The following is a 27,041-nucleotide window of genomic DNA, read 5'->3' as shown; positions in this document are numbered from 1 at the left end:
GAATCTTTCCACACCTCTGCAGTCTCTTTCTCTCTCTTCCCTCTATACACCCCTAAGTTCAACATCTGCCCCCTCTCTTCTGCCTCCCCTTTATTTCAGGTTTCTCCCTCTCTCTGTCTTCCTTCTGCTAACATTTCAGGTTCTCCCACCTTTGTTCCAGGTCTTTCTGTCTCTCTCACTCTCTTTGACAATGTAACAATACCTCTCACTATGTCCTTGTTACAAGTCCCAGAATTGGATTAAGGTCACTCTCTCAATTCATATAAGCTAGGCATCTTCCTTAGCTAGTAACAGAAGATGAGACCAAGAAAAAAAACAAACTATAATGCTGTGAGCCATTCAATCCCCCCTCCCCCCCCAAAAAAAAAGCAAAAGATAGCCTAAAAAAGCAAAATATAGAAATATTCAAGAAGGTATGCCACAAGCACAGAAAATCCCAAATTATAGGATAACTGAAAATCAATTGGTGTTTATGGCACGGTATCAGGGATTAAACTGAATAACTAGGTCTACATATTCTCTATTTCAAATGCAAACATTCAGATTAAGAATACAAGATATTTTATCAAAGATACCAAGTCATACTCATTCGGGGACCAGTCTCCTCTCCCTGGGAATCCTGCCATCTCTTCTTCTCTCCTCATCTAGCTACTCTAGACCAATCATGCAAGGTGGCATATCAAAGGCACTCTGACAAAGCCATGCTGACAAATCCTTCCACTCAGGACAACTGCATGAAGGACCGGACCTTGCAGAGATGGATTATGTTTTTGTCCCGGACCTTGCGGCTACTGTTTTTGTCCCGGCCTTGCAGGATAATGCATACTATTTTTAGTTATGGAACTATCCCGCAACTTTCCTTCTCTGACAGCCCTTTACCCATGCCATAATTTCTCTCCCACCACAATTTCTCTCCTAAGCCTTGCCGGAAACAGGAACTAGCGTCAAAGGAGGGCGGGTCACCAGACAAGAAAAGGAGTGGGGTGTGTCATGGGCGAGCAGCACTAAGAGTCACCTGATCGACTGGCGCATGTCTGTGACAACCTCCACCTGCAGCCAGATGCTACTCATAGTGGTTGCCAACCACACCCATGTGCAAAAAAATAGCTGATAACTTTTGATGTTGCTGCATCAGTCCGGGCAGAGGTACAATGCTGAGATGACACCCGGGCGCTCACCTAAATTAGCCGGGTGAGCGCCCAGTTAAAACGCACTAGGAAGAACACTGGAGACTACTCCACCCCACAAAGAGAACATATACCTTCTTCTTCAACCCTTACAATGTCTGTGCACATTTAGATTATCTACTGGTCTCCTCTTCCATGCTGTAAATGTTGGAGGACATGGGGATCTTGGATGTCCCCCTGTCTGACCACTCCCTAGTAGTGCTATCCCTACAGGTAACATCTGATCCTTCCAAACGAACTTGGTATTTCCCCAGTCACCTTTACAAAGATCTCGCTTTCCATAAATATTTCAGGGAAAAATGACAGGATTACCATTGCACTAATTATGCACCCAATATCGACCCAGGACTATTTTGGGACGCTTGTAAGATAGTCCTCTGAGGTATGTTTTGGGAAAGAAAAAAACAACAAGAGGTGGAATTACTGGCACTTTCAAGAGAGTTACACTAGGTCTGCAGGCAACACCAAGGGAGCCTGTCTGAGACTAACAAATCACACCTGCATGCTCTCAGAAAACAGATCAATACCATCTTAACTCAAAGAGCAGAAAGGGATCTCTACTTTCGACGATATAGATTATACCGCTGGGGAGGGAAAGCGGGTAGTTTGCTGGCTCAGCTATTAAGACCCACTCGAAACGCCATGTGATAATGTCTAAAGACACACAACAGAGGACTATCTACCTTGCAAGGGACCATTGCTCTCTCCAGGAGTATCAGCTGCAATTGAATTATATTTCCTGCCTGAACAATGTCCCTGTGCAGTGCCAACTTTTCAACAGGCACTGACAAGGACGGAGAGTGACGTCATCCGGGGCTTGTTTCATTCCCTCAAAAAAACACCGCGGTCACAACCCTGTTAAGGACTACTTACCTTGCCAGGTGTGGGTAAGGTACCGTTGCTCTCTCCAGGAGTACTGGCTGCAACTGAATTATATTTCCTGCCTGAACAATGTCCCCATGCAGTGTCGGCTTTCCAACAGGCACTGACAAGGATGGAGAGGGATTAAACTGAATAAATAGGTCTACATATTCTCTATTTCAAATGCAAACATTCAGATTAAGAATACAAGATATTTTATCAAAGATACCAAGTCATACTCATTCTAGGACCAGACTCCTCTCCCTGGGAATCCTGCCATCTCTTCTTCTCTCCTCATCTAGCTACATCTAGTGACATCATCTGGGGTTTGTTTCACTCCCTCAAAAAGTCATCGCAGCCACAGGGCATGCCTTAAGGGGCACGCCTTGCCCCTTGGGAGCCACGAGGAGCCGCGCTGCCACCCTAAGCTGGTGAGACATATTTTTTTCTTTTGACTTCTTTAGACCCTTTTCCCCTTAGTGATTATAATGGGAGAAAAGGAAAGCTAAACTTATGACCTCGATGCCAGTTGTTACTGGCCCGATGGAACGACATGTCATCCTGCCTAATGCAATGACTGTTCCTTCAGGGGAGCCCAAGATTCTTTCTTTGGCTCCAGGAATTTTGGGACTGCTCCCTTCCTCCAAGGAATCCTAGTGTGGCTGGGTGTGAGTGTGAGTGTATTGGCTCAGGAGGCTATAAGCTCTCAGGCCACCTCTTCAATGATTTATAATTCTATGCCTCAAATTTTATCGGCACATGAGGATGTACCAGAAGAGCAAATATCCTCCGAGCCTAAACAAGATATTTCCCTTAGAGATATATGGACGATTAATTTGCATGTAGAAAGGATATTGAAATCAGTTATAAAACAAATTGTTCAATTTTCTTCTGAAGTGGTTCACAAATTTGAAAACGTAGATTCAAATTTAAAATTGTTAGCTAAGCTTTTGGGGTCATCAGATATCTACATTGCAGAAGGTATCCACCTCAGCAACTAAAGACTCATAAGTTATATATTCCAAGTTAAAGCCATGGAAAATTTATATCATTCCAGGAATTTGAGATGGTCAATTTCCTATCAACCCATTTGTTGTCAGCAGAAATTCTGCTACGTAAGTACTTTAAAGAGATTTTAGGTCTTTCAAATTCAGAAACTTTTACTATTGCTAACTGTTACTATATCCCACAGAAGAAAAAAAAAAGTCTTGAGAAAGGGTTGGACCAGTTAGTATCCTCTGATTTAAATTTAACTGAATTTTTGGAAAATTCATTGGATACTATACAAAATAGGGCCTCCCTGGTACTAACATGTACAAATGAGGGGGATAAAGGTTTAATTATGAACACTTATTTTAAAAATAAACAAGCTAAATTCTGTGGGCAGACTGTGTTAATATTCCCAGACGTGGCCAGGGCTACTCAGTTGAAGAGGAAGGCTTTTCTCTCTTTGAAACCTAGTTTTAGCTCTAGGAGCCATGTATTCTCTTAAGTTTCTGTGCAAATTTTTAGTTCAATTTCATGATAGTTTGTTTTCTGGGATTCCTTACAATTAGAAAGTTTTTTGAATTTGTATTAACAACAAAAAAATTTGTAATAACTGTTTTCTTTAGAAACCACCTAATTATTGAGGATGAATCTTTCTAACTTAATTGATTATATTATTTTACTATAAAGTTTGTATTAGTTTAGGGAACATCCTCGATTATTTCCTAAGCTTTTTCTTTTAAAGAATTGTAGTGTGTCCTCTCATGATGTGGGCTAGAGGAAAATTGTTTGTACGAGTGATTATTACTTTTTATTCTTTTGTTAATAATTTTCATTCCTTACTTTTCTTGAAATGGAATTGTATAAAAGTTATAAATAATAATAGTAAAAAAAGACACACAAGGACAGACTTACACAACAGAGACCCACATCCAACAACAATTTGTACATTACTATAAGGGCCTGTATGCTCAAAAACCCTATGAAGAGTCAAACAGGGAGGTGTTTTTCAGAGTTGTACTGGTCCCTAAACTATCATCTTACCTTGTTAAATGCACCTCTAACTCGACCTCTAACCTCTAAATGCATTAAAACTCACTAAGTCTCCAGGGCCAGATGGTTATGGGCCAGAATATAAGATCATGTGCGATATAATTTCTCCATCCCTCAGCGTTGTGTATAATGCATTGCAAGCTAATAAAGGTCTGGACCAACAAAACATGGCACATATAGTACTACTTCCCAAACCCGGAAACAACCCCTCTCAAGTGGGCTCTTATCGGCCAAAATCACTTCTTAACCAAGACACAAAGTTATTAGCGGCACTGCTAGCTATAAGAATGAACGCTTTTCTGCCTCTCCTCATACATGAAGACCAGATAGGCTTTGTCCCCAGGAGATATGCATCAATGAATTTGACCAGAGCCTTGATGATTCTGTATTTTAGATGAGATGGGGAAAACATGTCGCTATAGTAGACCTGGATATGGAGAAGGAGTTCGATAGCATATCGTAGCAATAACTTTTCTGGGTCTTGGGCGCCTATGGGTTGGAAGTAAATTTCCTGGAGCGGATTCACAGTCTTTATTTATACCCACAGGCTTGCCTTCTTGTCAATGGTCACCTTACCCAACCTTTCCATCTGGAAAGAGGAACGCAGCAAGGGTGTCCGCTGTCCCTTCTTCTTTTTCTTCTGGCCATCAAATCACTTGCTATCAAGATCAGGGAGGATTCCACTATTATGAGCATGTGTATTGGAGACAAGGAAAGTAGAATCAACCTCTTTGCTGACGACATACTCATATCTAGATCAGTCTGATTTACACCTCACTAGGGTTTTGAATATAGTACGGTAATTCGGGATCATATCGGGGTTACAGCTCAATTGTCCTAAATCTGAATTGTTGCCCCTAGCATCTGCTCAATATGAGTGATGACATAATGATTTACCTATACCACCGGTTACAAAGCTCATGAGATATTTGGGGGTCTAACTTAGCATAAATCTTAAAGTTATGTACCAATATAACATCTTAGACTATATAGATAACATTCATAAATTATGTGTTAAATGGAAGGACTTGCCACTCTCTCTGTGGGGAAGGATAGCCCTGATCAAAATGGTATTATTACCTAAGCTCTTATACCCCCCTACAAACTATTCCCCTCTGGATTACTCATAAAGATGAACGGGCCTTTAGATCTATCCTTACTTCATTCATATGGTGCAACAGGCCGACTTGGATTAGATTTTTGAAGTTTGCCCTAGATAGACGATTGGGTGAGCTGAATCCTCCGGGCATCCGGATATATAATGTAGCCACCTTGGTGCATTTTGTGTATGAGGGTATCACGGGTCATTATAAATTTTCACCAGAGGAGTGGATGGCTACTTGGTGCGCTCCCCATTCTTAAGAGATCAGACTCCACAGGTGACCCTTGAGGGGAAGAATGCTGGTCTAGTGCCTAACCCTCAGTAAGCCTGGTTCTAAGAGAGAGGTTGTAGAGGCTCAGCATTAAAAATAGTTTCTCACAGGTGACGGCAAAAGCTAGAAGGATGCTAGGGTGCATACGGAGAGGTTTGGCCAGTAGGAAAAAGGAGGTATTGATGCCCCTGTATAATACTCTAGTGAGACCTCATTTAGAATTTTGTGTACAATTCTGGAGGCTGTACTTTCAAAAAGATATAAAAGGGATGGAGTTGGTCCAGAGGAAGGCTACTAAAATGTTGCGTGGTCTTCATCATAAGCATATGGGGACAGACTTAAAGATTTCAATCTGGAGGAAAGGCGGGAGAGGGGAGATAGGATAGAGATGTTAAATACCTACGTAATATAAATGTGCATGAGTCGAGTCTCTTTCATTTGAAAGGAAACTCTGCAATGAGATGGCATAGGATGAAGTTAAGAGGTGATAGGCTCTGGAGTAATCTAAGGAAATACTTTTTTACAGAAAGGGTGGTAGATGCATGGAACAGTCTCCCGGAAGAGGTGGTGGAAACAGAGACTGTGTGTGAATTCCAGAGGGCCTGGGATAGGCACGTGGGATCTATCAGAGAGAGAAAGAAAGAGATAATGGTTACTGTGGATGGGCAAACTAGATGGGCCATTTGGCCTTTATTTGCCATCATGTTTCTATGGTAGACTCAAAGCAATGTAAGGAAATTCTTCTTTACAGAGAGGGTGGATGCCTGGAATGCGCTCCCAAGAGAGGTGGTGGAAAGTAAAACGGTGACAGAGTTCAAAAAAGTGTGGGATGAACACAGAGGATCTTGAATCAGAAAAAAATTAAGGCCATTACTGGGCAGACTTGCACTGTCTATGTACGTATATGGCTGTTTGGTTGAGGATGGGCTGGGGAGGGCTTCAATAGCTGGGATGGTTTGGATGAGCTGGAATGAGCTTTGATGGAGACTTCAGGTGTTTACTGCAAAGAGAAGGCAGAAAAATCAATACTTATTACCTATAAACCATTAAAAAAAATAAATTTGTTTCATTACACATTTTTTAAGATGTCACTTTTCTCACATATTTAATAGGCACATCTCTGTTATTTCCTGCTGTGAGATGTCATTTGTAGTCCATACTAGAATTCACCAGTGGATATGGGAATCAGGCAGACAGAGCAAAAATAACAGTGTTGACCCAGGGATGGCCTAAGATGAATAACACGGGAAAAAACTACAAAAAAATGTAAAACAAGGGAAGGCATGACTTAGGGACCAAGTTCCGGTCCCACCATGGAAGGGACTGAGAGGCTGATGCAAAAGCTATATGGAGAAACCACATGCGGATGGCTGAGCCTGCTCGCACATAATTCCACAACAAACTGACATGTGAATTTTATGCACACAGAACTTGCATGCTAATCAAGAGAAGCCTACCAGATGCATGAGCACAAAGTTCTCATGGCAAGCACAGCTTCTTGTCCAAATGCTGTGATAAGCAAGCCTACATTGCTTATCACTACACTAAAGATAATTAGGTATAATTATATAATAGTCCATCTTATCCCTTTAAAAAGCTAGAATAGAACTTTATTGGAGTGAACTACATGTTCCACAATGCACTGGGCTTTTCAGTCCAGAGATACCCTTAGGGAGGGGATAGGTGCACAGCAGTCCTCCCCAGCAGGTGCTGATGAACAGCAAGGCAAATAGTCAGAGGGAACCAATTTAAGGGACTTGCTCTGCTGACAGAAAGAGAGGGAACCAGGCTTGTGGCTGGAAGGTCAGTACAGAGGAAAAGGGTGCCCTGTTTGAAGCCTGGCAAGGGGAAAAGCTTCCCAGGGACAGAGACTCTTGGAATGAAGTTAAGGGCATGGAATGTAATGTTGCTCAACAACCCAGAAGAGAAATGCTGAAGAAGAAGTGTAAGTGTTCTGAAAAGCTACTGTTGAACCAATATACCTTTCTGTTTGGATTAGACAGTTTATTTCTGCTGGTTTAAAAGCACATTGAGTTGCTGATAATAAAACTGGCTAAGCAGTGCCAGGAGAAAAGCTACTGCTGTCCTGACTTATCTCTTTGTTGGATTATAAAGGTTATTTCTTTTAAGTTGGAAAACCTTATAGAGAGTATGCTGCTGGTAGAAACAGGTCTCTAAGTTTATTCTGTAATTGATATACCATCAAAGTGTACCTAGATGGTTTACAAAACTAAAATTTAAAAGAGAATAAGGATAAAAATAAAGAAAAGGGGGAATAATTCATAACAGAAATATATTTAATAGAGAAGACATGAACATACTGACACAGGAGGATCAGGGGTTAGTAAGGTGCAAAGTACATTGAGATAAAATAAATAAAAAGGGATGTAAGAGGGCAAGGAAATACCAAAGGGGTGGATGACGCTTCTTAAAAGCGATTCATATTCATTACTGTGCTTTGAGCTTGTAGGCTAATTGTATGGTCCATTCTTATGTCAGAAAGGCTAACAAATCTGAGGTCCTTCTGTTGAATGTTCACTGTGTTGAAAGTGTATTTGATCTGTTTTCATTCCTCTGGAAGGAAGAAGGTATAAAATATCCAGGGATAATAATTCAACGAACTATGGCAGAGACCTTGCTTGCTAATGAAAGATGTATTCTGATGATGGTAAAGGAAATGTGTTACATCTTTCTTGGTGGGGGAGAGTTCAAACCATTAAGATGATGATTGCTCCTGTAATTTGTTATCAGATGAGTATGATATCGATTTATTTTCAGATGTCTTTTTATAAAAAAAAAATTAACATAATTCTTTTGGACTTTTTATGGTCTGTTACAACACCCAGAATTTGCTTATCATCTTTGCAGCTAGCTCAATTGAGGGGAGGGGGAATGAATTTTCCAAAATTTTATAATTATCACCAAGCTTATATTTTAAAGACAGGGTATGTATTGGTTTATTCCAGAGTTGACTGAAATTCTTCCTGATTGGCTTATACTTGAAAATCAACTTATGGCCTCACTTTGTTTAATAGAGATATCATATAACTAGCACTCTTATCATTGATAGTGCAGGGGTTATTCAATAGTAATACCAAGATACAGGCGTAATCTCTGTTATCCCTTATATTATAACACCCTTCGAAAATTACCACGATCCTCAGAAACACCACTTAGTGTTCAATAGAATTTCATTACACTAAGGGCTCCTTTTACTAAGGTGTGCTAGCATTTTTAGCGCACGCTAAAGATTAGCGTACGCTAACCATGCACTAAATGAAAAATACTAACGCAAGCTATATGGAGGCATTAGCGTTTAATGCGTGCGGTATTGTAGCGCGCACTAAAACCGCTAGTGCACCTTAGTAAAAGGAGCCCTAAGCTTTAAGGCCCAAATTCTGTAACCAGCGCCTAAAGTTAGGCACCTGTTTCAGAGGCGCCAACTAGATAGGCGCCTATCTAAATTGAAGAACAAGCTCAATTAAGCTTTTTAATCAGCACTGACTGAAACATAGGCGCCTATCAAGAAAGCGCGATTCTGTAACAAGGCGCCTCTAAAAATTTAGGCGGCCTTCATTAAAATAGGCGCTATACATGTTAGGCATGTTTAGTTGTGCCTAGAGCTGGCCTATTTCTTGGGCACCTCCAAAATAGGTTCTGCTCAGCGTGATTCATTAAACAGCACCCAATTTTACTTGAATCGCGCTGAATGGTGCCTAATTAGGCGCCTAACTTTTGGGCGCTTCTTATAGAATTTGCCCTTTAGTGTTCAATAGAATTTCATTACACTAAGCTTTAAGTGTTAAATCATCACAGGATCAAAAATTTAATGAAATATATTTGAATTAATATTTTTTGTTTATGTTTTAAATTTAAATAGTACTAATAATACTTTATCATTTTATCAGAGATACTTCATTAATATCATATGTATTAGCTATTACTTAGCTTTTTCTGTGGTCTAGATCAGGGACATTAGATTCAACGACATGTTTCGCATATTTGCTTTCTCAAGGTGAAGACTTTAAGGTCTTTGGATGCCACATTGCCAGTTTCTATTAGAGAAACAAAGTGTCAGTCCTTATGACTAAATTCTAAAATTAGGATTGGAAATTCAAAAATTTTATGGAAGGATTGGTTGAAAGCTGGAATTAGAACATTAGAGGACGTATGTCCTAATAATAAATTTGCATCCTTCTTCCACTTACAACAGCCATTTGGTTTATCAGGAAACAAAACTTTAAATGGATACAATTAAAGCAAGTTATCCAAAAAAGGAATTCCTGAAAGGCATTCATTGAATGGTCAGCAGAGCTTGTTATTCTTATGTTTTCAAGCAGAATTCTTTGGACATCAGGCTTCCATGTGGTATAAAGTGATAAGGCAGTACGAACCTAAAAAGTCCAAAACTGGCCTGTGACATATTTGTAGTTTGGAGATACAAAATAATATTTCAGAGACTCAATGGCCTAGGCTTTGGAATCGTAGAGTGAGATGTACAGCCTCAGTCTCAATGAGGCAAACTTTATACTATTTCATGTATAGAGTATTTTGGACTCCAGTGCGATTACAAAAAACGGACTCGACACGTTCCAATAAGTGCTGGCATTGCCAATTAGAAATTGGAACATTGGATCATCTTTTATTTCACTGTCCTTTAATATTTGGGTTCTGGAAGTCCATATGGAGCAAAATAATTTCTATTCTTGAAATCCCCATTCCATTATCATATGGAATTATATTGTTTGGTACTTCAATTATGAATAGAAGCCTGCTAAGTAGTTCCAAAGATAAACTTCTTCTCATTATGACAGGTGTGGCTTTGCAAATGATCACAAGGAATTGGAAACAATGGGATATGTTAAATATGCCATTTTGGTAGGAGACTCTATGTATGTATTACCGATATGAGAAAATGCAAGCAGAAAAAATAAATGAATCGCAAAAATTTTAGAAATCTGGGGTCTATTAGATTATTTTGTTAAACAGCTTTAATAGTACTATGAACCTGCCATATTAAAGATTTCATATTCTACATACAAATCCAGAGAGGGGATTGTTTATTTTGTATTTCATGTATAGTACATAAGGGCTTTTTAAGAATGTTATTGATGGATAATTTGTTACACTTTCTGTAAGATGTTTTTATAAAATCAATAAACAATTATAATAACAGAAAGGCTAACAAAGGATCCCTTATCAGCCAAGGGAAGCTGATTTGAACTCTATGTCCAGATTAAGGCTCAAGAGAGCCAGGGAGACTGATTCTGGTGAGAAATAAACTTTATTCATATAACCCTTCCAGTGGGAATACGACAGTACAAACAAAAATGAAAGTGCCAACACACCGGTGCCTGTTCTTCATATAAAATTCTTGCAAGGCTGATATTTATGTGCAGAAGAGCAAGGCCCACATGTGCTGCCACTTTCATTTTTATTCACATGTTCACACATTATTTTAGCTCCAATCTTTTAAAATCACTGGTAGTTTCTGGTTGCAGAGGAAAACAAAATTGGCAATTAAATCTCAAAAACTGCCTTAAATCCTCTCTGCTAACCTCAATGGCATACCAAGTATATTTGACACCCGAGGCTGATAATTTTTTTAACATCCCCCTCCTCTATACAAAAAAATTGTTTAGTAATAATCCATGAATCGCACAAAGGTGCACCTAGGAAAAAGCAGCATCTTAAGCATTGCAATGAATACTAGAACATCAATACACCCATTGTAAAACTAAATAAGCCAGATTAATATCGATCCTACACAGTCAACACTAACAGAAAACCATATCCTTTTCATACTGACAGAATACAGATACACTCTCACCCAGTATGGAATAAGTAATCATAAACTAAAATCCAAATATGTAGACAAAAGTTAAACTGAACCACCAAGAGGTCAGACTCTGAATACAATGCACCACTACAGATACAAAAACAGTAACACATGTCCCCTAATACTCTGTAAAATACATAGAAAGCAGATGTAAATTTGAAAAAAATGATGAACAATCATCACTTTACACATTAACATACAGAAATAAAACAAAAAATGGAAAATAAGAAAATACCATTGTATTGGACTAATCCATTTTTCAAATAGTTTTCAAAGGCCAAAGCCTCCTTCCTCAGGTCAGTACTGACCTGAGAAAGGGGGTTTTGGTCTCCAAAAGTTAAGAAAAAATATATTAAAATTAGTCCAATGAAAAGATTAGCTTATTTCCATTTTCTATTTATAAACATTTATCAATACAGCTACAATACTATTTTATTATAAAACAAAAAATCATTTTTCTACCTTTTGTCATTTCTTATTTCTGTTTTCGTCATCTTCTCTTCTCTCTTTTTTCCATCCAGGTTCTGTCTCTCTCTCTTCCATGCAGCATCTGCCCTCTTTCTCTGCCCCTTCAATTCACTCTCCCTTCTCTCTATCTCTCTCTTCCATCCATCCACTTTCTGCCTTCTCTTTCCCTTCCATTTGGTGTCTGCCCTCTTCCCCTTCCATACAGCATCTTCATTCTTTCTATGCCCCTATCATAAACTGTCTTTCCAGTGTCCCTTCCCACCTTTATATATGATTCGTTTCAGCTTCACCTCCTCTTCATTTTTCTCTATCTCCTCTCCTTCCCTCATGCTCTCACATCTCTTTTCTTTCCCATCCTCTCTCCCTCCCTTCCCCATAGTCTGGCATCTCTGTCTCCTTCTCTTTCCTCCTCCCATACCCTGGCATCTCTCTACTCTCCTTCTCTTACATCTCTCTCTACCCTCCATGCTCTGGCATGTTCTCTCCTTCTCCTTCTCCTCCCTTTCTTCCCCATGGTTTGGCATCTGCTTCCTTCCCTTCCCTGCCCCCATACCCTGATATCTCTCTCCTTTCCTTCCCTTTCATCTTTCTCTATCCATCCCCTCCATGCTCTGGCATCTCTTCTCCTTCCTTCTCCCTCCCTTCCTTCCTTTCCCCTGGTCTGGCATCTCTCTCCCCTCTCCATTCCCTTCCCCCCAGTTGGATGGCTTTCTTCCTTACCCACCCTCCTCGCCCCCCCCAAAAAAAAAAAAAATCAGGTGAAGCATTTCTCTTCTCCTCCTCCAAAGATAGGTACCTCTCTCTCTCTTATCAGCAGCAGTGGTAGCCTTCACAACTTACTGCTCTTGCCAGCATAGAGCCTTCCTCTCTGCTGCTTCCACCTACTTCCTGCTTCCACAAGGGTAGGACCCAGCAGGAATTCTCAACACCAGCAGAGCAGTGAGCTGTGAAGGCTATGATAGCCGGAAGGGGAAGAGGTTCCCAGATCATGATGCAGGCCCTGCGAGCACCCATAATGGGCTGCACCTGGGGCGGACCATCACCCCTCTCCCTTGGTACACCACTGGCTAACCTTGGTATGCTGCACCAGAACTAACAAATGCTTACGTCTTACATATGCTTGCGTCAAAATCCATTGTAGAGAATACCTAATAATCTCATACATTTGAATTCAGTGTAGAATCATGTCTTTCACATGAGTTAGCACCCACACTCAACTCCCTCTGTATTAAACGGCCAGTATCATGCACACATGCAGTTAGCCTAATTCTAGTTTTCTGCATTTGCCCCTTTAAAACCAGAGCACAGGGAGGAAAAAAGTAATAGCTGGCCTAAGAAGGGAAGGAGAGCTGAGAGAGTTGGAAGCAAAATCTATCACTGGACCATTTATAGAACTGCGGCTAGAATTCAGGAAACTTCCTGTTTGGGGAACCCGGTTAACTATAATTATTCTGAAACGCTAAACTGACTTACCCTAAAAGTGCTATTAAAACACAAGATTTGTAGTTTGGATTTGTTCCGTTTCTCTGTCATTTGCAATGAGCTCCCAGTGCCAACTGGGACTAAATAAGAGACATGAAGTGGTTATACTCTAGAATAAAAGCATGCTTGCTGGAAAGAAAGAAGAGTGGAAACCAGCCTAGAATCTACCTGTACACAGAACAAAACTACAATGCTGCTTCACCATTAAAAAGATTAAAACAGCAGTGCTCTGTATAATATGTCATGTTAATGTTGAGAGCTAGTGAAAAAAAAAAAAAAGGAAACCAAAACATATTACCAGGCAGGATGCTTAAATTTCTACCGCACAAGTAGAGTACATCAGGTGTAAGGCATCACTATGATGCATCACTCTAGAGGAATATCGGGAGGGAAAATTCATCTGTGAGATACCACAGCTGGCCCTTCCTGCAGCCTATGCCAAACACCTGCAGACCCTAAAAGGATACCAAAACAAACCTCCACCCTATGGCATGAGGCCATCCTTTAACAACCCTTTCCTAACTCTGCATCGCCATAAAAATGAATTTAACATCTCTGCAGGAACCTTATTCTTCCGGTCCCAGAAGAATTTCCTTTCACATTTCCTTTCACAGTCCCTCCAATAGGATAAAATATGCCTCGGAAACAAACACCAAATGAATTTGTGAAGCATCTGATGGCTGGGAAAAGTATCTGCTCCTCTATTCTGTTTATTTTGAAAATTCTGTGAAGCTGCGGGATTTTTATTAACCTCCAGACTATCCTGTCTTCTCACAGCCATTAGGCTTTATCACATCCTGGCAAAGTACTCACACTTTAGCATCTGGTAAAGACTTCTAGTAAATATGAAGAATACAAATAAAGAAATTCAAGTTTAATTTTAATGCATGCTATCTTTTTCAATGTAGTTACATTATAAGGATCACATTTGGAATCAATTTTTTTCATTAATATTTGTTAAAATTACATTTTTTTTTTTAAGTTCAATGAGTTTTTATTAAGGTTTTACACATCTGTATTATTTTCTGTTTTGTTGTAAAATTACATTTTTAAGCTCAGAGGGTTATTCAAATCAGATTCAATTTTATTATCTATAATATTACTTACAATAACTTATATACAAAACATCCAGAAATTGGAAGACAACTGATGAAGACCCATTGAAATACAGTATGTTTGGAAATAATTCCTAGCAAATTATCTTATACTACTGTTTTAGCCCGTTACATTAACGGGTGCTAGAGTAGATGTCTGTCTGTCTGTCTGTTTTTGGTTTTTTTTATTTGTCTCTCTCTCCTTGGACGCTGTCATTCTTTCTCTCTGTGTCTTTCCCTGGCCCCCTGTCTGTCTATCTTTATTTCTAACTCTATCCTCTTCCCTCAATCTTGCATGTGCCCTTTTTTCTTTCTCCTCCCCACTTCTTTCCAACGTCTGCTCCCCCTGTCCTCCACACTTCCATTCAGTGTCTGTCTCCCTCTCTCTACCCCTTCCATCTACTATTCACCCTCTGTCTTGCCCCTTCCATTCACTGCCCTCTCTTCTCTTTCCATCCAGTGTCCGCCCTCTCTCTCTCTGTTCCATATGGCCTCTCTCCATCTCCTCCTTTCTTTTCCCTTGGTCTGGCATACCTTCCTCCTTCCCTCCATGCCCTGCCATCTCTTCTTACCTCCAAGCCATTCTGTCCCCCTCTGCTCCCTTTCCTTCTTGAACTATTTCATGGGGCAGCATCAGCATTCACAATTCATTGCTGTTGCTGGCTTCAGGTCTTCCTCTCTGGCCAGTCCTGTCTTCATGAAAACAGGAAGTAGGCAGGACCGGCCAGAGATTAAGACCTGAAGCCGGCAACAGCAGCGAATTGTAAACACTGCTGCTGCTGCCTGAAGCACCCGAGGCAGACGCTTCTCTCCCCTCCCAGCCCAACCCCTGCTGACTCTGCGACCCTCCCAGCAAGATGACTTTAAGCACAAACCTCCCTCCAGCGTTGGCAGCTGCAGCACGCTAAACAGGCTGCTTCAAGGCTTTCTCCTGCCGTTGAGTCCCTCTGTCGCGTCATTGATGACATCATCAGTGATGCGGCAGAGGGACTCAACTGCAGGAGAAAGCCGTGAAGCAGCCTGTTTAACGTGCTGCGGCTGCCAATGCTGGAGGGAGGTTTGTGCCGGTATGTGCAGAAGCGGTATGTCCCTCCCCCTCCAGTACCTGTGCAGCACTTTACGCGGCGCATCCTCCCACGATCCTGAGTCGGCCACAGCGCTCGAGTGTGGGCCCTAACCACGCATCCACTCTCCTGCCTGCCACGGACCTACGGATCACGGAACACGCAGGCGGGAGTGCGCATGCACGGCTAGCGTTTTATTATATAGGATGTAGTATGCATGTTTGTTTCTGCATTTCTGCATAAGACATCTCTGTAGGTTCAATTATGGAATCATATACATAGTAACAAAAGAACTGCCGCTGCTGGGTTAGACCAGTGGCCCATCGTGCCCAGCAGTCCGCTCACATGGCACTCTGGTCAAACACCAGCACCCTAACTGAGACTAGCCCTACCTGCGTATGTTCCAGTTCAGCAGGAACTTGTCTAACTTTGTCTTGAATTCCTGGAGGGTGTTTTCCCCTATGACAGACTCCGGAAGAGCATTCCAGTTTTCTACCACTCTCTGGGTGAAGAAGAACTTCCTTATGTTTGTACGGAATCTATCCCCTTTCAATTTTAGAGAGTGCCTCTCGTTCTCCCTACCTTGGAGAGGGTGAACAACCTGACCTTATCTACTAAGTCTGTTCCCTTCAGTACTTTGAATGTTTCGATTATGTCCTCTCTCAATCTCCTCTGTTCGAGGGAGAGGAGGCCCAGTTTTTCTAATCTTTCGCTGTACGGCAACTCCTCCAGCCCCTTAACTATCATAGTTGCTCTTCTCTGGACCCTTTCGAGTAGTACCGTATCCTTCATGTACGGCGACCAGTGCTGGACGCAGTACTCCAGGTGAGGGTGCACCATGGCCTGATACAGCGGCAGATAAAGACCTGAACGGTCCATCCAGTCTCTATAATTACATGCTTTACAATTTCATGATTAAATTAAAATGTCTTTTTTTCTTTATTTCTGGGCCATAGACCTTAGAAGTCCACCTGGTACTATTTATAGCTTCTATCTACTGGAGTTGCCATTGAAGCTTACTCCAGCCTATCCAAACCATCTCATATGTGGGATTCTGACCATGAAAGTCTGTCCATTCATATTCTAATTAGCAATCCTCTGTGTTCATCCCACACTTTTTTAAAAAAAATTTCATCACCATTTTCCTCTCTACCTCCTCTCTTGGGAGGGTATTCCAGGGATCCACCACCATCTCCGTGAAAAATAATTTCTTAACATTGCTCTTAAGCCTACCATCTCAATTTATGTCATCTAATTTTACCAATTTTCCTTCTCTGGAAAAGATATGGTTCTATATTAATACCTTTCAAATATTTAAATATCTGTATCATATCACCCCTGTCTTTCCTCTTCTCCAGAGTATACAAGCTAAGGTCTTCTAGTCTCTTCTCGTACTACTTTTGGCGCAAACCCCCTACCATTTTTGTCACTTTCCTCTGAACTTCTATTGGAGATAGTGAATAAAATTTTGGAAGAGGGGGTGATGCCATATATTTGGAAAATATTGATAGTGCATCCAACAGAGCAGCATAGAGGGGCCATTCTAAGACTGTCCATTGGTGCCAAGTCACTAGAGAAAAAGCATACCAGGTTCTGAGGGAACTGTGTTTTCTTTCATCTCTTCCAACTGCTACTCTTCTTGGGGATTCTATCAGCTGGTTCAAGACAGCTTTCCCTGTCTGGGCTCTTGTCCATCATCCAAACTTTTCTGACTCCCTAGTATCGCAAATCATCCAATACTTAGACGCTCATAAACAGTTATATGGGAATTCAGATTCCACCATTTCATGCAAAATTGGTAGTAATGGTATTTTTCTTTCTTCCCTTAACTTATTTTTATAGCTTATTTTTATGCCAACTCTTATAAATCTTTATTTAAATATTACTTATCTTATATCATCGTTGGTTCCCCGTCCCGACACGTTTCGCTGATCTTTATCAAGGTTGGGGGAACTATAATAAGGGTTAGACTTCTCCCATTTCTGTCTGCCACCAGATATAAAAATAAGTTAAGGGAAGAATGAAGAATACCATTACTACCAATTTTGCATGAAATGGTGGAATCTGAATTCCCATATAACTGTTTATGAGCGTCTAAGTATCGGGCTCTTGTCCAGCAGCAGAAGGGGGAAGCCATCGGTGTAATGCAGTATGGCCCCGACATGGTCACCAGCGGTGGTTGATGCCTGTGTCTGAGGATTTCTTGTGGCTTACCCTCTCTCCCCCTTCTCCTCGGCAGACTTGCAGTCCTGCAGCTGCATTGCTGGACACATCAAAGGGAAACTGGACTTCATTTCAGGGGACTGCTGTCGGCGGCACCTGGCCTTGCCTGTCCTGTCCGGTGACTGTTGTCATAGTGGTCTTTATTGGTGTGGTTCCTGGTCCTGCTTCTTTGGTGGCAACCAGTTGACCTGGTTCTGCAGACTGAACTTACTATCAAGCCGCCTCAGAGACTTTTCTATCTCTTAAAGTTGTTTTATTTTATTTTAAAAATTTTATCTTCTTTCATTATTTCTATTTTCTATTTATTTGATTTTAATCAGACACTTTAGCTAGATTGTGAACCTTCCGTACAGATAGGGTAGTTTTTCTCAAGTACCTAATTTCATTTTAGTTTGATACATTGTAAACCACTTAGGTCAGTAAAATGCAGGAGCGGTATATCAAATCTTAAATAAACAAACAATACTAAAAGCTTCAAATTTCGATGTTAATGAAGTGCAGAACTATAGACTGGTTTCAAATTCATGCCTCCCAGCCAAATTGGTGGAACAGGTAGTTTTGAAACAGCTTAATACCTTTATTGAAGATACAAATGTACTTCATCTCCATCAAAAGCAAGAGAACTGTGGAAAAGGTGATCTCAATAACCAGGTTTATTATCCAACATTAAAATCCTTGCAAATAAAGAAGATGCATATGCTTATTGTAGTGAAGACACAGGGGGATTGCGAAGATCTGCAACGTGACATAATCAGGCTCAAAGAATGGGCATCAACATGGCAGATGAGGTTCAACGTGGATAAGTGTAAAGTGATGCATATAGGCAACAAAAATCTCATGCACGAATGCAGGATGTCTGGGGCGGTACTTGGAGAGACCTCCCAGGAAAGACACTTGGAAGTTATGATCAACAAGTCGATGAAGTCGTCCACACAATGTGCATCGGCGGTGAAAAGGGCAAACAGAATGCTAGGAATGATAAAGAAGGGGTTCATGAACAGATCGGAGAAGGTTATCATGCCGCTGTACTGGGCCATATGCACCCTTACCTGGAGTACTGCGTCCAGCACTGGTCGCCGTAATGAAGAAGGAAATGGTACTACTCGAAAGGGTCCAGAGAAGAGTGACTAAGATGGTTAAGGGGCTGGAGGAATTGCCATACAGTGAAAGATTAGAGAAACTAGGCCTTTTCTCCCTCAAACAGAGGAGATTGAGAGGGGACATGATCGAAACATTCAAGGTATTGAAGGAGATAGTAGATAAGGACAGGTTGTTCACCCTCTCCAAGGTAGGGAGAACGAGAGGGCACTCTCTAAAGTTAAAAGGAGATAGATTTCATACAAATGTAAGAAAGTTCTTCTTCGCCCAGAGAATGGTAGAAAACTGGAATGCTCTTTCGGAGTCTGTCATAGGGGAAAACACCCTCCAGGAATTCAAGACAAAGTTAGACAAGTTCCTGCTGAACTGGAACATAGGTAGGGCTAGTCTCAGTTAGGGTGCTGGTCTTTGACCAAGGGCCGTCGCGTGAGCACATTGCTGGGCACGATGGACCACTAGTCTGACCCAACAGCGGCAATTCTTATGTTCTTACTATATCCAACAGTTGGATGACTGTCATGATTTTGGACCACTTGGTTTAAATATAGATAGTATTTTATAATGGCAATTATGCACATAATTGCAGATATAGCATTTGCACTTAGCACATAGAATCTCAGTGCCTATTTTTAGGCAACCTGTAGAGAACTATTCCAAAAATGATCATAAGGATTTTGAGATATGAATAGTAATCCAATATGCAGCATTTCTCTTCTCTAATCTACTTTCATATCAGAAATGTGTTGAGAATATAAATCCTTGCACAGTAAAAAAAAACCCAACCAAAATAAACTGAAGAGCTAGAGTGTTACATCAAGTTATAGAAATATAAAATGTAAACCCAGTCTTAAAAGGTGTATATGAATATGTAGAAGTGGAGGAAGAGCAATAATATAGCATAAATTATTGAGAAAAAAAGATCAGCAGAGAATGTTACCGGAGATTAAAATTAATCCTGAAAACTGCTTTAACAGCATGGAATAAGATACAAGCTATAAATTAGCTAGCAATTCCCATGCTTTCCTATGCTTTCGGAAATGTAAATTGGCATTCATAAGGATCCTGAAAACTGGATATATGAACAAAAATTCATCCATGCACATAAGGTAATTTATAAGAATCAATGTATGCTGAGTCATAGAGGACTGGGGCTTAAAGAAATAATTATACATAGCAACATGCTATCACAGGCCTCCAGGATAACTGTATAAACAGATCTAATCAGGCCACATATGGAAGGGGCAATAGAATTTGCAAAATAAACAAAATCTCTAAATTATGGGGCCCTTTTACTATTTGTACCTATCCCCTTTCAAGATCCCCCATTTCAGGGATATTTTTAATGTGGTCATATCTGCCCTTTTATTATGCAGCATCAAGCTGCTAATGCAGGGTTTACTATACAGTAGACCAGTGTATTTCAAACTGTGTGCCTCCTGAGATTGCAAGTGTGCCGCAGAACACCAAGGAGGAAGACAGGCGTCTGCCAGCTGACTTCCCAACGTGGTACAGCACCAGCGCTGCCTGATTCACCGAAGGCTTCCCCCCTGGCCAACTGGTCTCACCTTTAAAGCTAATTACAACAGCCTGCAGAGGATCGCCAGTAGGTAAAATGATTTTATTTTCAATATAGTGATTGAAATGTGTCAGTTTTGAGAATTTATATCTGCTGTGTATATTGGGTGTATATGAAAAATGAATGGAAAAAAGTTGCATTACAATTAGTAAAGAGGATGGGATCTGGGGCAGAGCTTGGGTGGGCCTAGGGAGGTCTGTGGTTGGGGTACTCAGTTGCTATTTGTTAGACTTAGGGGGTACTTAGCTTGAAGTAGTTGAGAAACACTGCTGTAGGCAATCAGCTGGCGCCAGTGCCTCTCTTCTCCGTCCCTCTTCCCTGCTGGCATCCCCTACTGTCGTCTCAGGGCCCTTCTGGAGGGCCACTGCAAATGCACAGAATTCAATGTGATGATGCCACGCATATGCATGTCATCATCACGGCAACTTCTGCGGAATTCTGGGTGCCTCAAGCCGTGGTCACTACCTTTAGTATGCCCCGGCTTGAGAAAGTTTGAGAGACACTGCAGTAGACAATAGCACAGATCCATGCTACTGTCTCCAGAGCAATAAAAGGCAGCTGCTGTGGTAAAAACCCCATGTTAGCTGCCTAATATGAAGTGGGTGTGTGAGCGAAGGTGTTGCTAGCTGTGACAGTTATTATACAAGTCAATAGCATATGGTAGATATCATGGCTGCTGATAAAAGAGCCAAAGTTGTTATCACCACCTCAACAAATAGCACCCGATACCTACTTCCCCATGAAAATACTAAGACCCCATTTGCACCCCCAATCAAAGTCCTTAGACCTCCCCTTCAACCCTAATCCATATGTTAATGCCACCCCCCCCCCAAATCTCAAGTCCCTCTACCAACAACCCAGCCCCTACACACAAAAATGCCCCATATTGGTTATTACCACTCTCTGCTCTCTGCCATCAAAACTCTGGCCCTAGTCTACCTACTCTTCGTTATCCTCTCCCAGGACTTAGCCCAGAGGTCTTAATCATTAGTCAGGGTTCTCCCAGGCTGGAGTGATCCACCTGCACTGACATCCAGGTTGGTGCTAATGGCCCTTGGCGATAATCCTTCTATATAAGGGAGAGCTCCCTTATATGGAAGGATGGCCCCTAGTGATAGTACCACAAGTCTATTGCCAAGGGTTATCAGCACCATTTTGGATCTGGCAGCTACCTCAGGCAGCAGTGAAAGAGGATTGCTAGTGCTTGAGGGAACACTGGCCAACAATGAAAATCCCTGGAGTGAGCTGGAGATGGATTAGGTGCTATCTTCATGCTGTCCCCAGATAACACCTCTTACAGTACGTAACACAGTTATTATAGGCAGGGACTTCAGGGATACCCCTGAAGCATTAATGGTGGCGTCTACTGCGATTTTCCAAGTCCTCCAATTTGTCTTGCAAGGAGATATAGCCCTCCCGGAGGGTAGTTAAATGCTTATCCATCGTGGCCATTAATTCTGCCTGATCATCGAGGCATTGTTCGGCTTCCTTGACTCTAGTGCCCAACTCCTGATTTCTGCTTTCAATTCAGCCCCCAGGAAAGCCACATCCGAGCAACCGCCTTAAGATCCGATCATCTCTTTCATCCAAGCATAAATTTCCTGTATGGAATCCGCCTGCCAAGGCTGTACCAGGGCCTCGGAGTACGAGGAATTCTCCAGAGGCGAGACATCAGCCAAAGGTCTTGGGGCTTGCATACTGCCCAGCCCTGATATATCTGCACACACCTACGGTGTGTAATCAAAGCTCAAAAGATCCAAGATTGGGGACCTGTTTATTCATCAAGGACGGTTGGTAAGATCACTGCCAAGCTACAGGCACCACTCTGTGAAAGAGGAGGCTGCAATACCTGCTAGAAATACATTTTAATTGCAAGGGCAGCCCGGAGCTACTCTCTCATGCAGCCATCTTGATTGGTGCCATTGCCACACCCCTATTTATAGTTGTTTAATTAAGTATAACAAAATTAAAGTGAGGTAAAAACAATGGCCAGTCATAGTAAAACGATATGGGTTGAAGGCAATGCAGACTGGACGAAGTCCCCCAAAAAAGTACTTCTTCACTCCGGAGAAAATGAAGAACTGAGGGACTGTGAGCCGACATCGGATGGGAAGGCACACACACATGCGCGATGTGGGCAGTCACCAAGTTTCATAAAACTTAAAGTGATAGTTCACTTTTAATACTGTCCATACAGGGCTCCATGGATGACATCACCCACATGTGAGAATATGCTGCCTGCGTGTCCTAGAATAACATACTTTACACACCCAGGCTTAGGAGTCAGGTTATTACTTTCATAAGCAGCACAAAATTAATCCATTTGCAGACACTGCCCCCTGAACATTACAACAAGTTACAGAAACAACTCAATCTAGAATGTACAACCAGTCTTAAAAAAAACAGCACCGTGACCCTTAACAGTATCAAACTTTGCATTAGTTTCTGAATCAAACAAAACTAAAGAATTCACTGTAATTCTTAAAATGAATTAATAACTGCAAACTGATTTTACAAGCATATTTCAACAAAATTCTAAATCTAAGGACAACAAAAAAGTATGTACATTTCCAAATGTTGCATCATAAGCATTAAAACACAGTAGTTAAAAGGTTTACATATAGTATTATTTGTTAGATTTTAAATAGATTTTTTTTAACCTGGCATGTCTTTTCTTGTGTCCATCTATTTAATGAGCTTAAATAACACTTGTATCCATTTCAAGTATAGCCACTTCCAGGTCATTAATGGAAATGTCACACCCCAATATATCAATGTGTACATGAGTTTTGTATAGTACTGGGAAAATAGAGCAGTCATCCCTGCCAATTCCTATCTACTGGAATTTGTGATATCACAGCATGTCCCAGCTTTGCAGAGTATTTCTGTGGTCTGTCATTCAATAAAACTGGGTAGTTACTGAAGGAATAACTGTACATGTTTATGAGTGACCATCCTGTTTTATGGTCAAATATAAAGTATATATCTCATGAAAGTCATGATATCCTTGTACATTTTTCATATTCTGCTATCTAAAAGATACAATTCAATACTCATTAGAGCAGAACTTTGTTAAATGATATACACAACATAAACACTTTCAAAGGGAAGGAACAAATATAGAAATGTTCAAAAAGTAATTTGAAGTTAAAAAACAAAACAAACGAAAAGCTTAAATGCCTAATCTTCAATCCCTTTTACTTTGTGGGACCCCTATTTATAGCAATAAGAGTTATTAGACATTTTGGATGGGTCTACCAACTTTGAACAGCAGAATAATGCCATTTTTGTCCGTTCTTCTTGGCAGAACAGCTCAAGCTTTTTCAGAGTAGCTGGAGATGGCTTGTCGAGGGCTTCAAGTCTAGTCATAGATTATTTATTGGTGTTGGGTCTCAGTAATAAGGCCAGGATTCTCAAACCGACACTGATTTTCTAGGTGCCAGTAGGCGCCATAACTGTCAAAAATGCTGTCCAAATGGCGTTTATAACCGAGATTTGAGGTGCATACCAGTGTCTAGAAAATCGGCGCAAGAATCACAACTACCTAGGTGCTTTAGGATGCTGAATGCCAAAGTAGGTGTGGCCAATGCCAGAAGTGGCTTTAGGCCGGAAATCCTTGGCCTACATTTCTGGTATTTATCTTTTGCGTCAGCACGATTCTGAAACCAGCACTAATGCATGTTTGACATGTGATCAATGGCTGCTTTTAAGGCAACTGTCAATATAAGTCCTGGTTTGAGAATCCGGGCCTTAACCACTCAAAGCAATCACTTTCTACTTATGGTGCCAATCCATGATTACTTGTGTTTGTGCTTAGAATTTTCTTTTCAGTTTCAGTTCTATGACAGAGTGAAACAGGTTCTTTGTATCACCAACCATTCCTTCAACCTTCAAAAACCTCCCCATCCATCCTCCTCACAACTTAATGCTGCCATCTCTATGCTTTACTGTAGAAATTGTATTATCAGAATAATGCAGTTTTTGCTTTAAGCAACACAGGCCGCCCAAAATTCATTGCTTTTTAGCCAGTCAGGAACGGCTCTTGGCTGGCTAAATAGCATATAGCCACCTAAGTACTAATATTCAGCACAAGATGGCTGCTGAATATTAGTCGGTAGTGGCTAATGAATAGCCACTTATGTCATGTGACTTAGCCAACTATCCACAAAATTCAGATCGCTGGTTGGCTAAGTCAAGCGGCCAGATCAGGATGCTTAAATAGGTGGTCTATCTTTGGTCACTGTAAACTTAGCTGGCCAGCACTGAATATTGACATGGCTAGCTAAGTTTTAGTGGCCAAAAATAGACCAGATATTCAATGTCTGTCACCAGAAATAGCCTGACATCGAATATCCGGGCTCAGTGCCGACTGTTAACTCCTTCAGTTTGAATATTGAGTCCAGGTTGTTTGGATTGATGATCAAAAAATTCAGTTTTAGATTTACGACTTACCTTTTTCAAATGAATATTCTAGGTGGGTTACAATTCAAGTACCAAGGGGTCCTTTTGCTAAGCTGCAGTAACAAATGGCCTAGCATGCTCTTTCACTGGTCTTTCCTATAATACTACGGCTATTTTTACAATGGTTGTAAAAAAATGATTTTCTATTTATTTCATTAATCTTCATATGCTAATGCTGCCATTAACATGCAGCCATTCTTTTAAATTACCATAGGAGCACTTACCATCACCTATTTAGTAGGCAGTAAGGACTCTCACATTATCTCATATTACAGTCAATATATGTTTTTACTAAAATTGTACACCGCCCAGAAGTCTGATTAGGCGGTATAAGAAATATTAAATAAACGACACCAGTTAGTGCACATTAACATAGATTTATGGAAGAGTTTTATTTTACCTGATAACTTTCTTTCCTTTAGTACTATCAGACCAGTGGGTTGTGTTGGTCTACCAGCAGATGGAGAGAAAAAATGAAAATAGTTATTAAGTTATTTGCAGCATAGAATGTTCAGTATTTCAAAGAGACAAGTAATGGTGCTCAAAATCTGCCTGATGACTAATATTGAAACTTTGAGATCAACTGTCTCAATCAGGCCATAATCTTACTAGCCAATGCAGCAAAAACTCTACTGACATACAGATATTTCACTGAGTCAGAAGATGTGTAGCATACAAATAGGTTAGGGAAACTTAACAGTAGAATTTGTGATAGCTGAAAAATATAGCTTGTAAGCAAAACAAAATTAATCAACCAGGGAGGGATTCTGGGCTGGTCTGACAGGACTAAAAGGAAGAAAGTTATCAGTTAAGAAATAACTTTTCCTTCCTTAGCATCCAATCAGACCAGTCCAGACAAATAAGATGTAGCAAAGCAAAGCCTTCAACATATGGTGGGAGTAAAGATTGAAACACTGATAAGAGAGATTTTGCAAACAACATATCATTATTTCCCCAGTCAAAAAGATAGAGAGAGAAACAAGAATAGCCTTAGCAATCCTTTCAAGAGGAACCCAGTAGAAATAATCAAAACCAATCAAAGACTATGGGAAGACAGAAGGAAACAGATCTTGTGATAAATAGAAGTAATACAAAATAGTACTGATAGACCATGGAAGAGATACATAAAGCAACAAACAAACCCAATTGGTGATTTTTCTTGAATGGGGTCTTTGAGAGCAACAGCCTAAAGCCAAAGCACATCTATGAAGGGAATATTGTAATTACAATAGAAATCTTGGAGGAGTTGTACATCCAGAGAAGGGAATATAAGAAGAAAGCCATCAGGAGCTGAAAAACCACTGTGCTTCCCTGTCTACATCTAAAGCAATCCAGAAGCAAATTGAAGAATCACCCTTCACTGAGAGTAAATAAGAGAAATCAATGGGATCTTTATAGAATGGTTATTCAATGGCTATTCAGACATGAAAATCCAAATGTCATCATATCATAAGAGCAAGAAGAGAGCAAAAGGGCCCTGAGACGTGTCACAAAATGAGAGCACTTAAACAGAACAGAATGAGAGCCCATTAGGCTCAGAATAAAACTAATATCATGTAACTGTAACTTCCTGAAGTTGTTTAAAAGCAATGGCCAATGCCAGTGTTATCAAATTAGCTGTGAACAAAAAAAAAAAATAAAAAAAACTAGACTGTAAGAGTCACACAAAGAAAGTGGTTTATATAGCTAAAGCCATATGGACAACCAGAAGAACCATACTAAGTAGTTGTACAGAGTTGATGAGGCACATAGTCACCAAATCCAAAGAGGATAGTCTATTGGTGCAGCGAAGCACTATAAGAAAATGCATCAAGATTGTCACATATGTAGCTGTGGTAGCTGGAGCTAAAGAAGTGACTGTCAAAACTGGAGATATCCAGGCCAATGTTGTTGCAGGAGTTATAGAAGCAAGTGCGCAGCTATATCCATACAGGTGTGCGCAGTAGCTGATGCCATATAGTCAGACATGGCAGGTAGTACCATACAGGCAGTCATGGTATCTGGTGTCAAAGAGGTACTGCAGTGGCTGGTGTAACACTGTTGGCAGCAGTGGTTGGAATTATATAGATGGCTATGGTGACTGGTGACAAAGGTAGCTGCAGTAGCAGGAGCCAGACAGATGGATGCAGAAGCTGTTACCATTCTGGCGGCAGAATAGTGGAGGTAGCTGTCGTAACCATCTCTCTCCCCTTCAATCCACTCAAAATTCTGCTGCATGACTTATATTCTGCCAGAATCATTATGCTCACTTCATCCCTCTCTTCAAGTCACTTCA

The 27,041-nt window shown here is 40.8% G+C and overlaps 1 protein-coding gene across 11 annotated transcripts in view; it reads right to left on the bottom strand.

Moving 5' to 3' along the window:
• The window catches only part of SUGCT (succinyl-CoA:glutarate-CoA transferase), a 965,969-nt gene that overhangs the window by 460,191 nt on the left and 478,737 nt on the right, over positions 1-27,041 (bottom strand). The window contains exon 13 of one of the 11 annotated variants that reach the window (XM_033930263.1): positions 25,167-25,216. The exons of 9 other annotated variants lie outside the window; for them this stretch is intronic. In XM_033930263.1, coding sequence (XP_033786154.1) covers positions 25,167-25,216 — 50 coding nt within the window. Of the gene's footprint in view, positions 1-9,456; positions 9,517-25,166; positions 25,217-27,041 lie in introns of those variants that run through there. One more of the 11 variants, XM_033930270.1, reaches the window with a different exon arrangement.

Source organism: Geotrypetes seraphini, chromosome 2 (assembly GCF_902459505.1).
Source record: "Geotrypetes seraphini chromosome 2, aGeoSer1.1, whole genome shotgun sequence".
NCBI classification, from domain to species: Eukaryota; Metazoa; Chordata; class Amphibia; order Gymnophiona; family Dermophiidae; genus Geotrypetes; species Geotrypetes seraphini.
The sequence above is the reverse complement of the archived record's forward strand: the minus strand, read 5'-3'. Positions and strand labels throughout refer to the sequence as shown.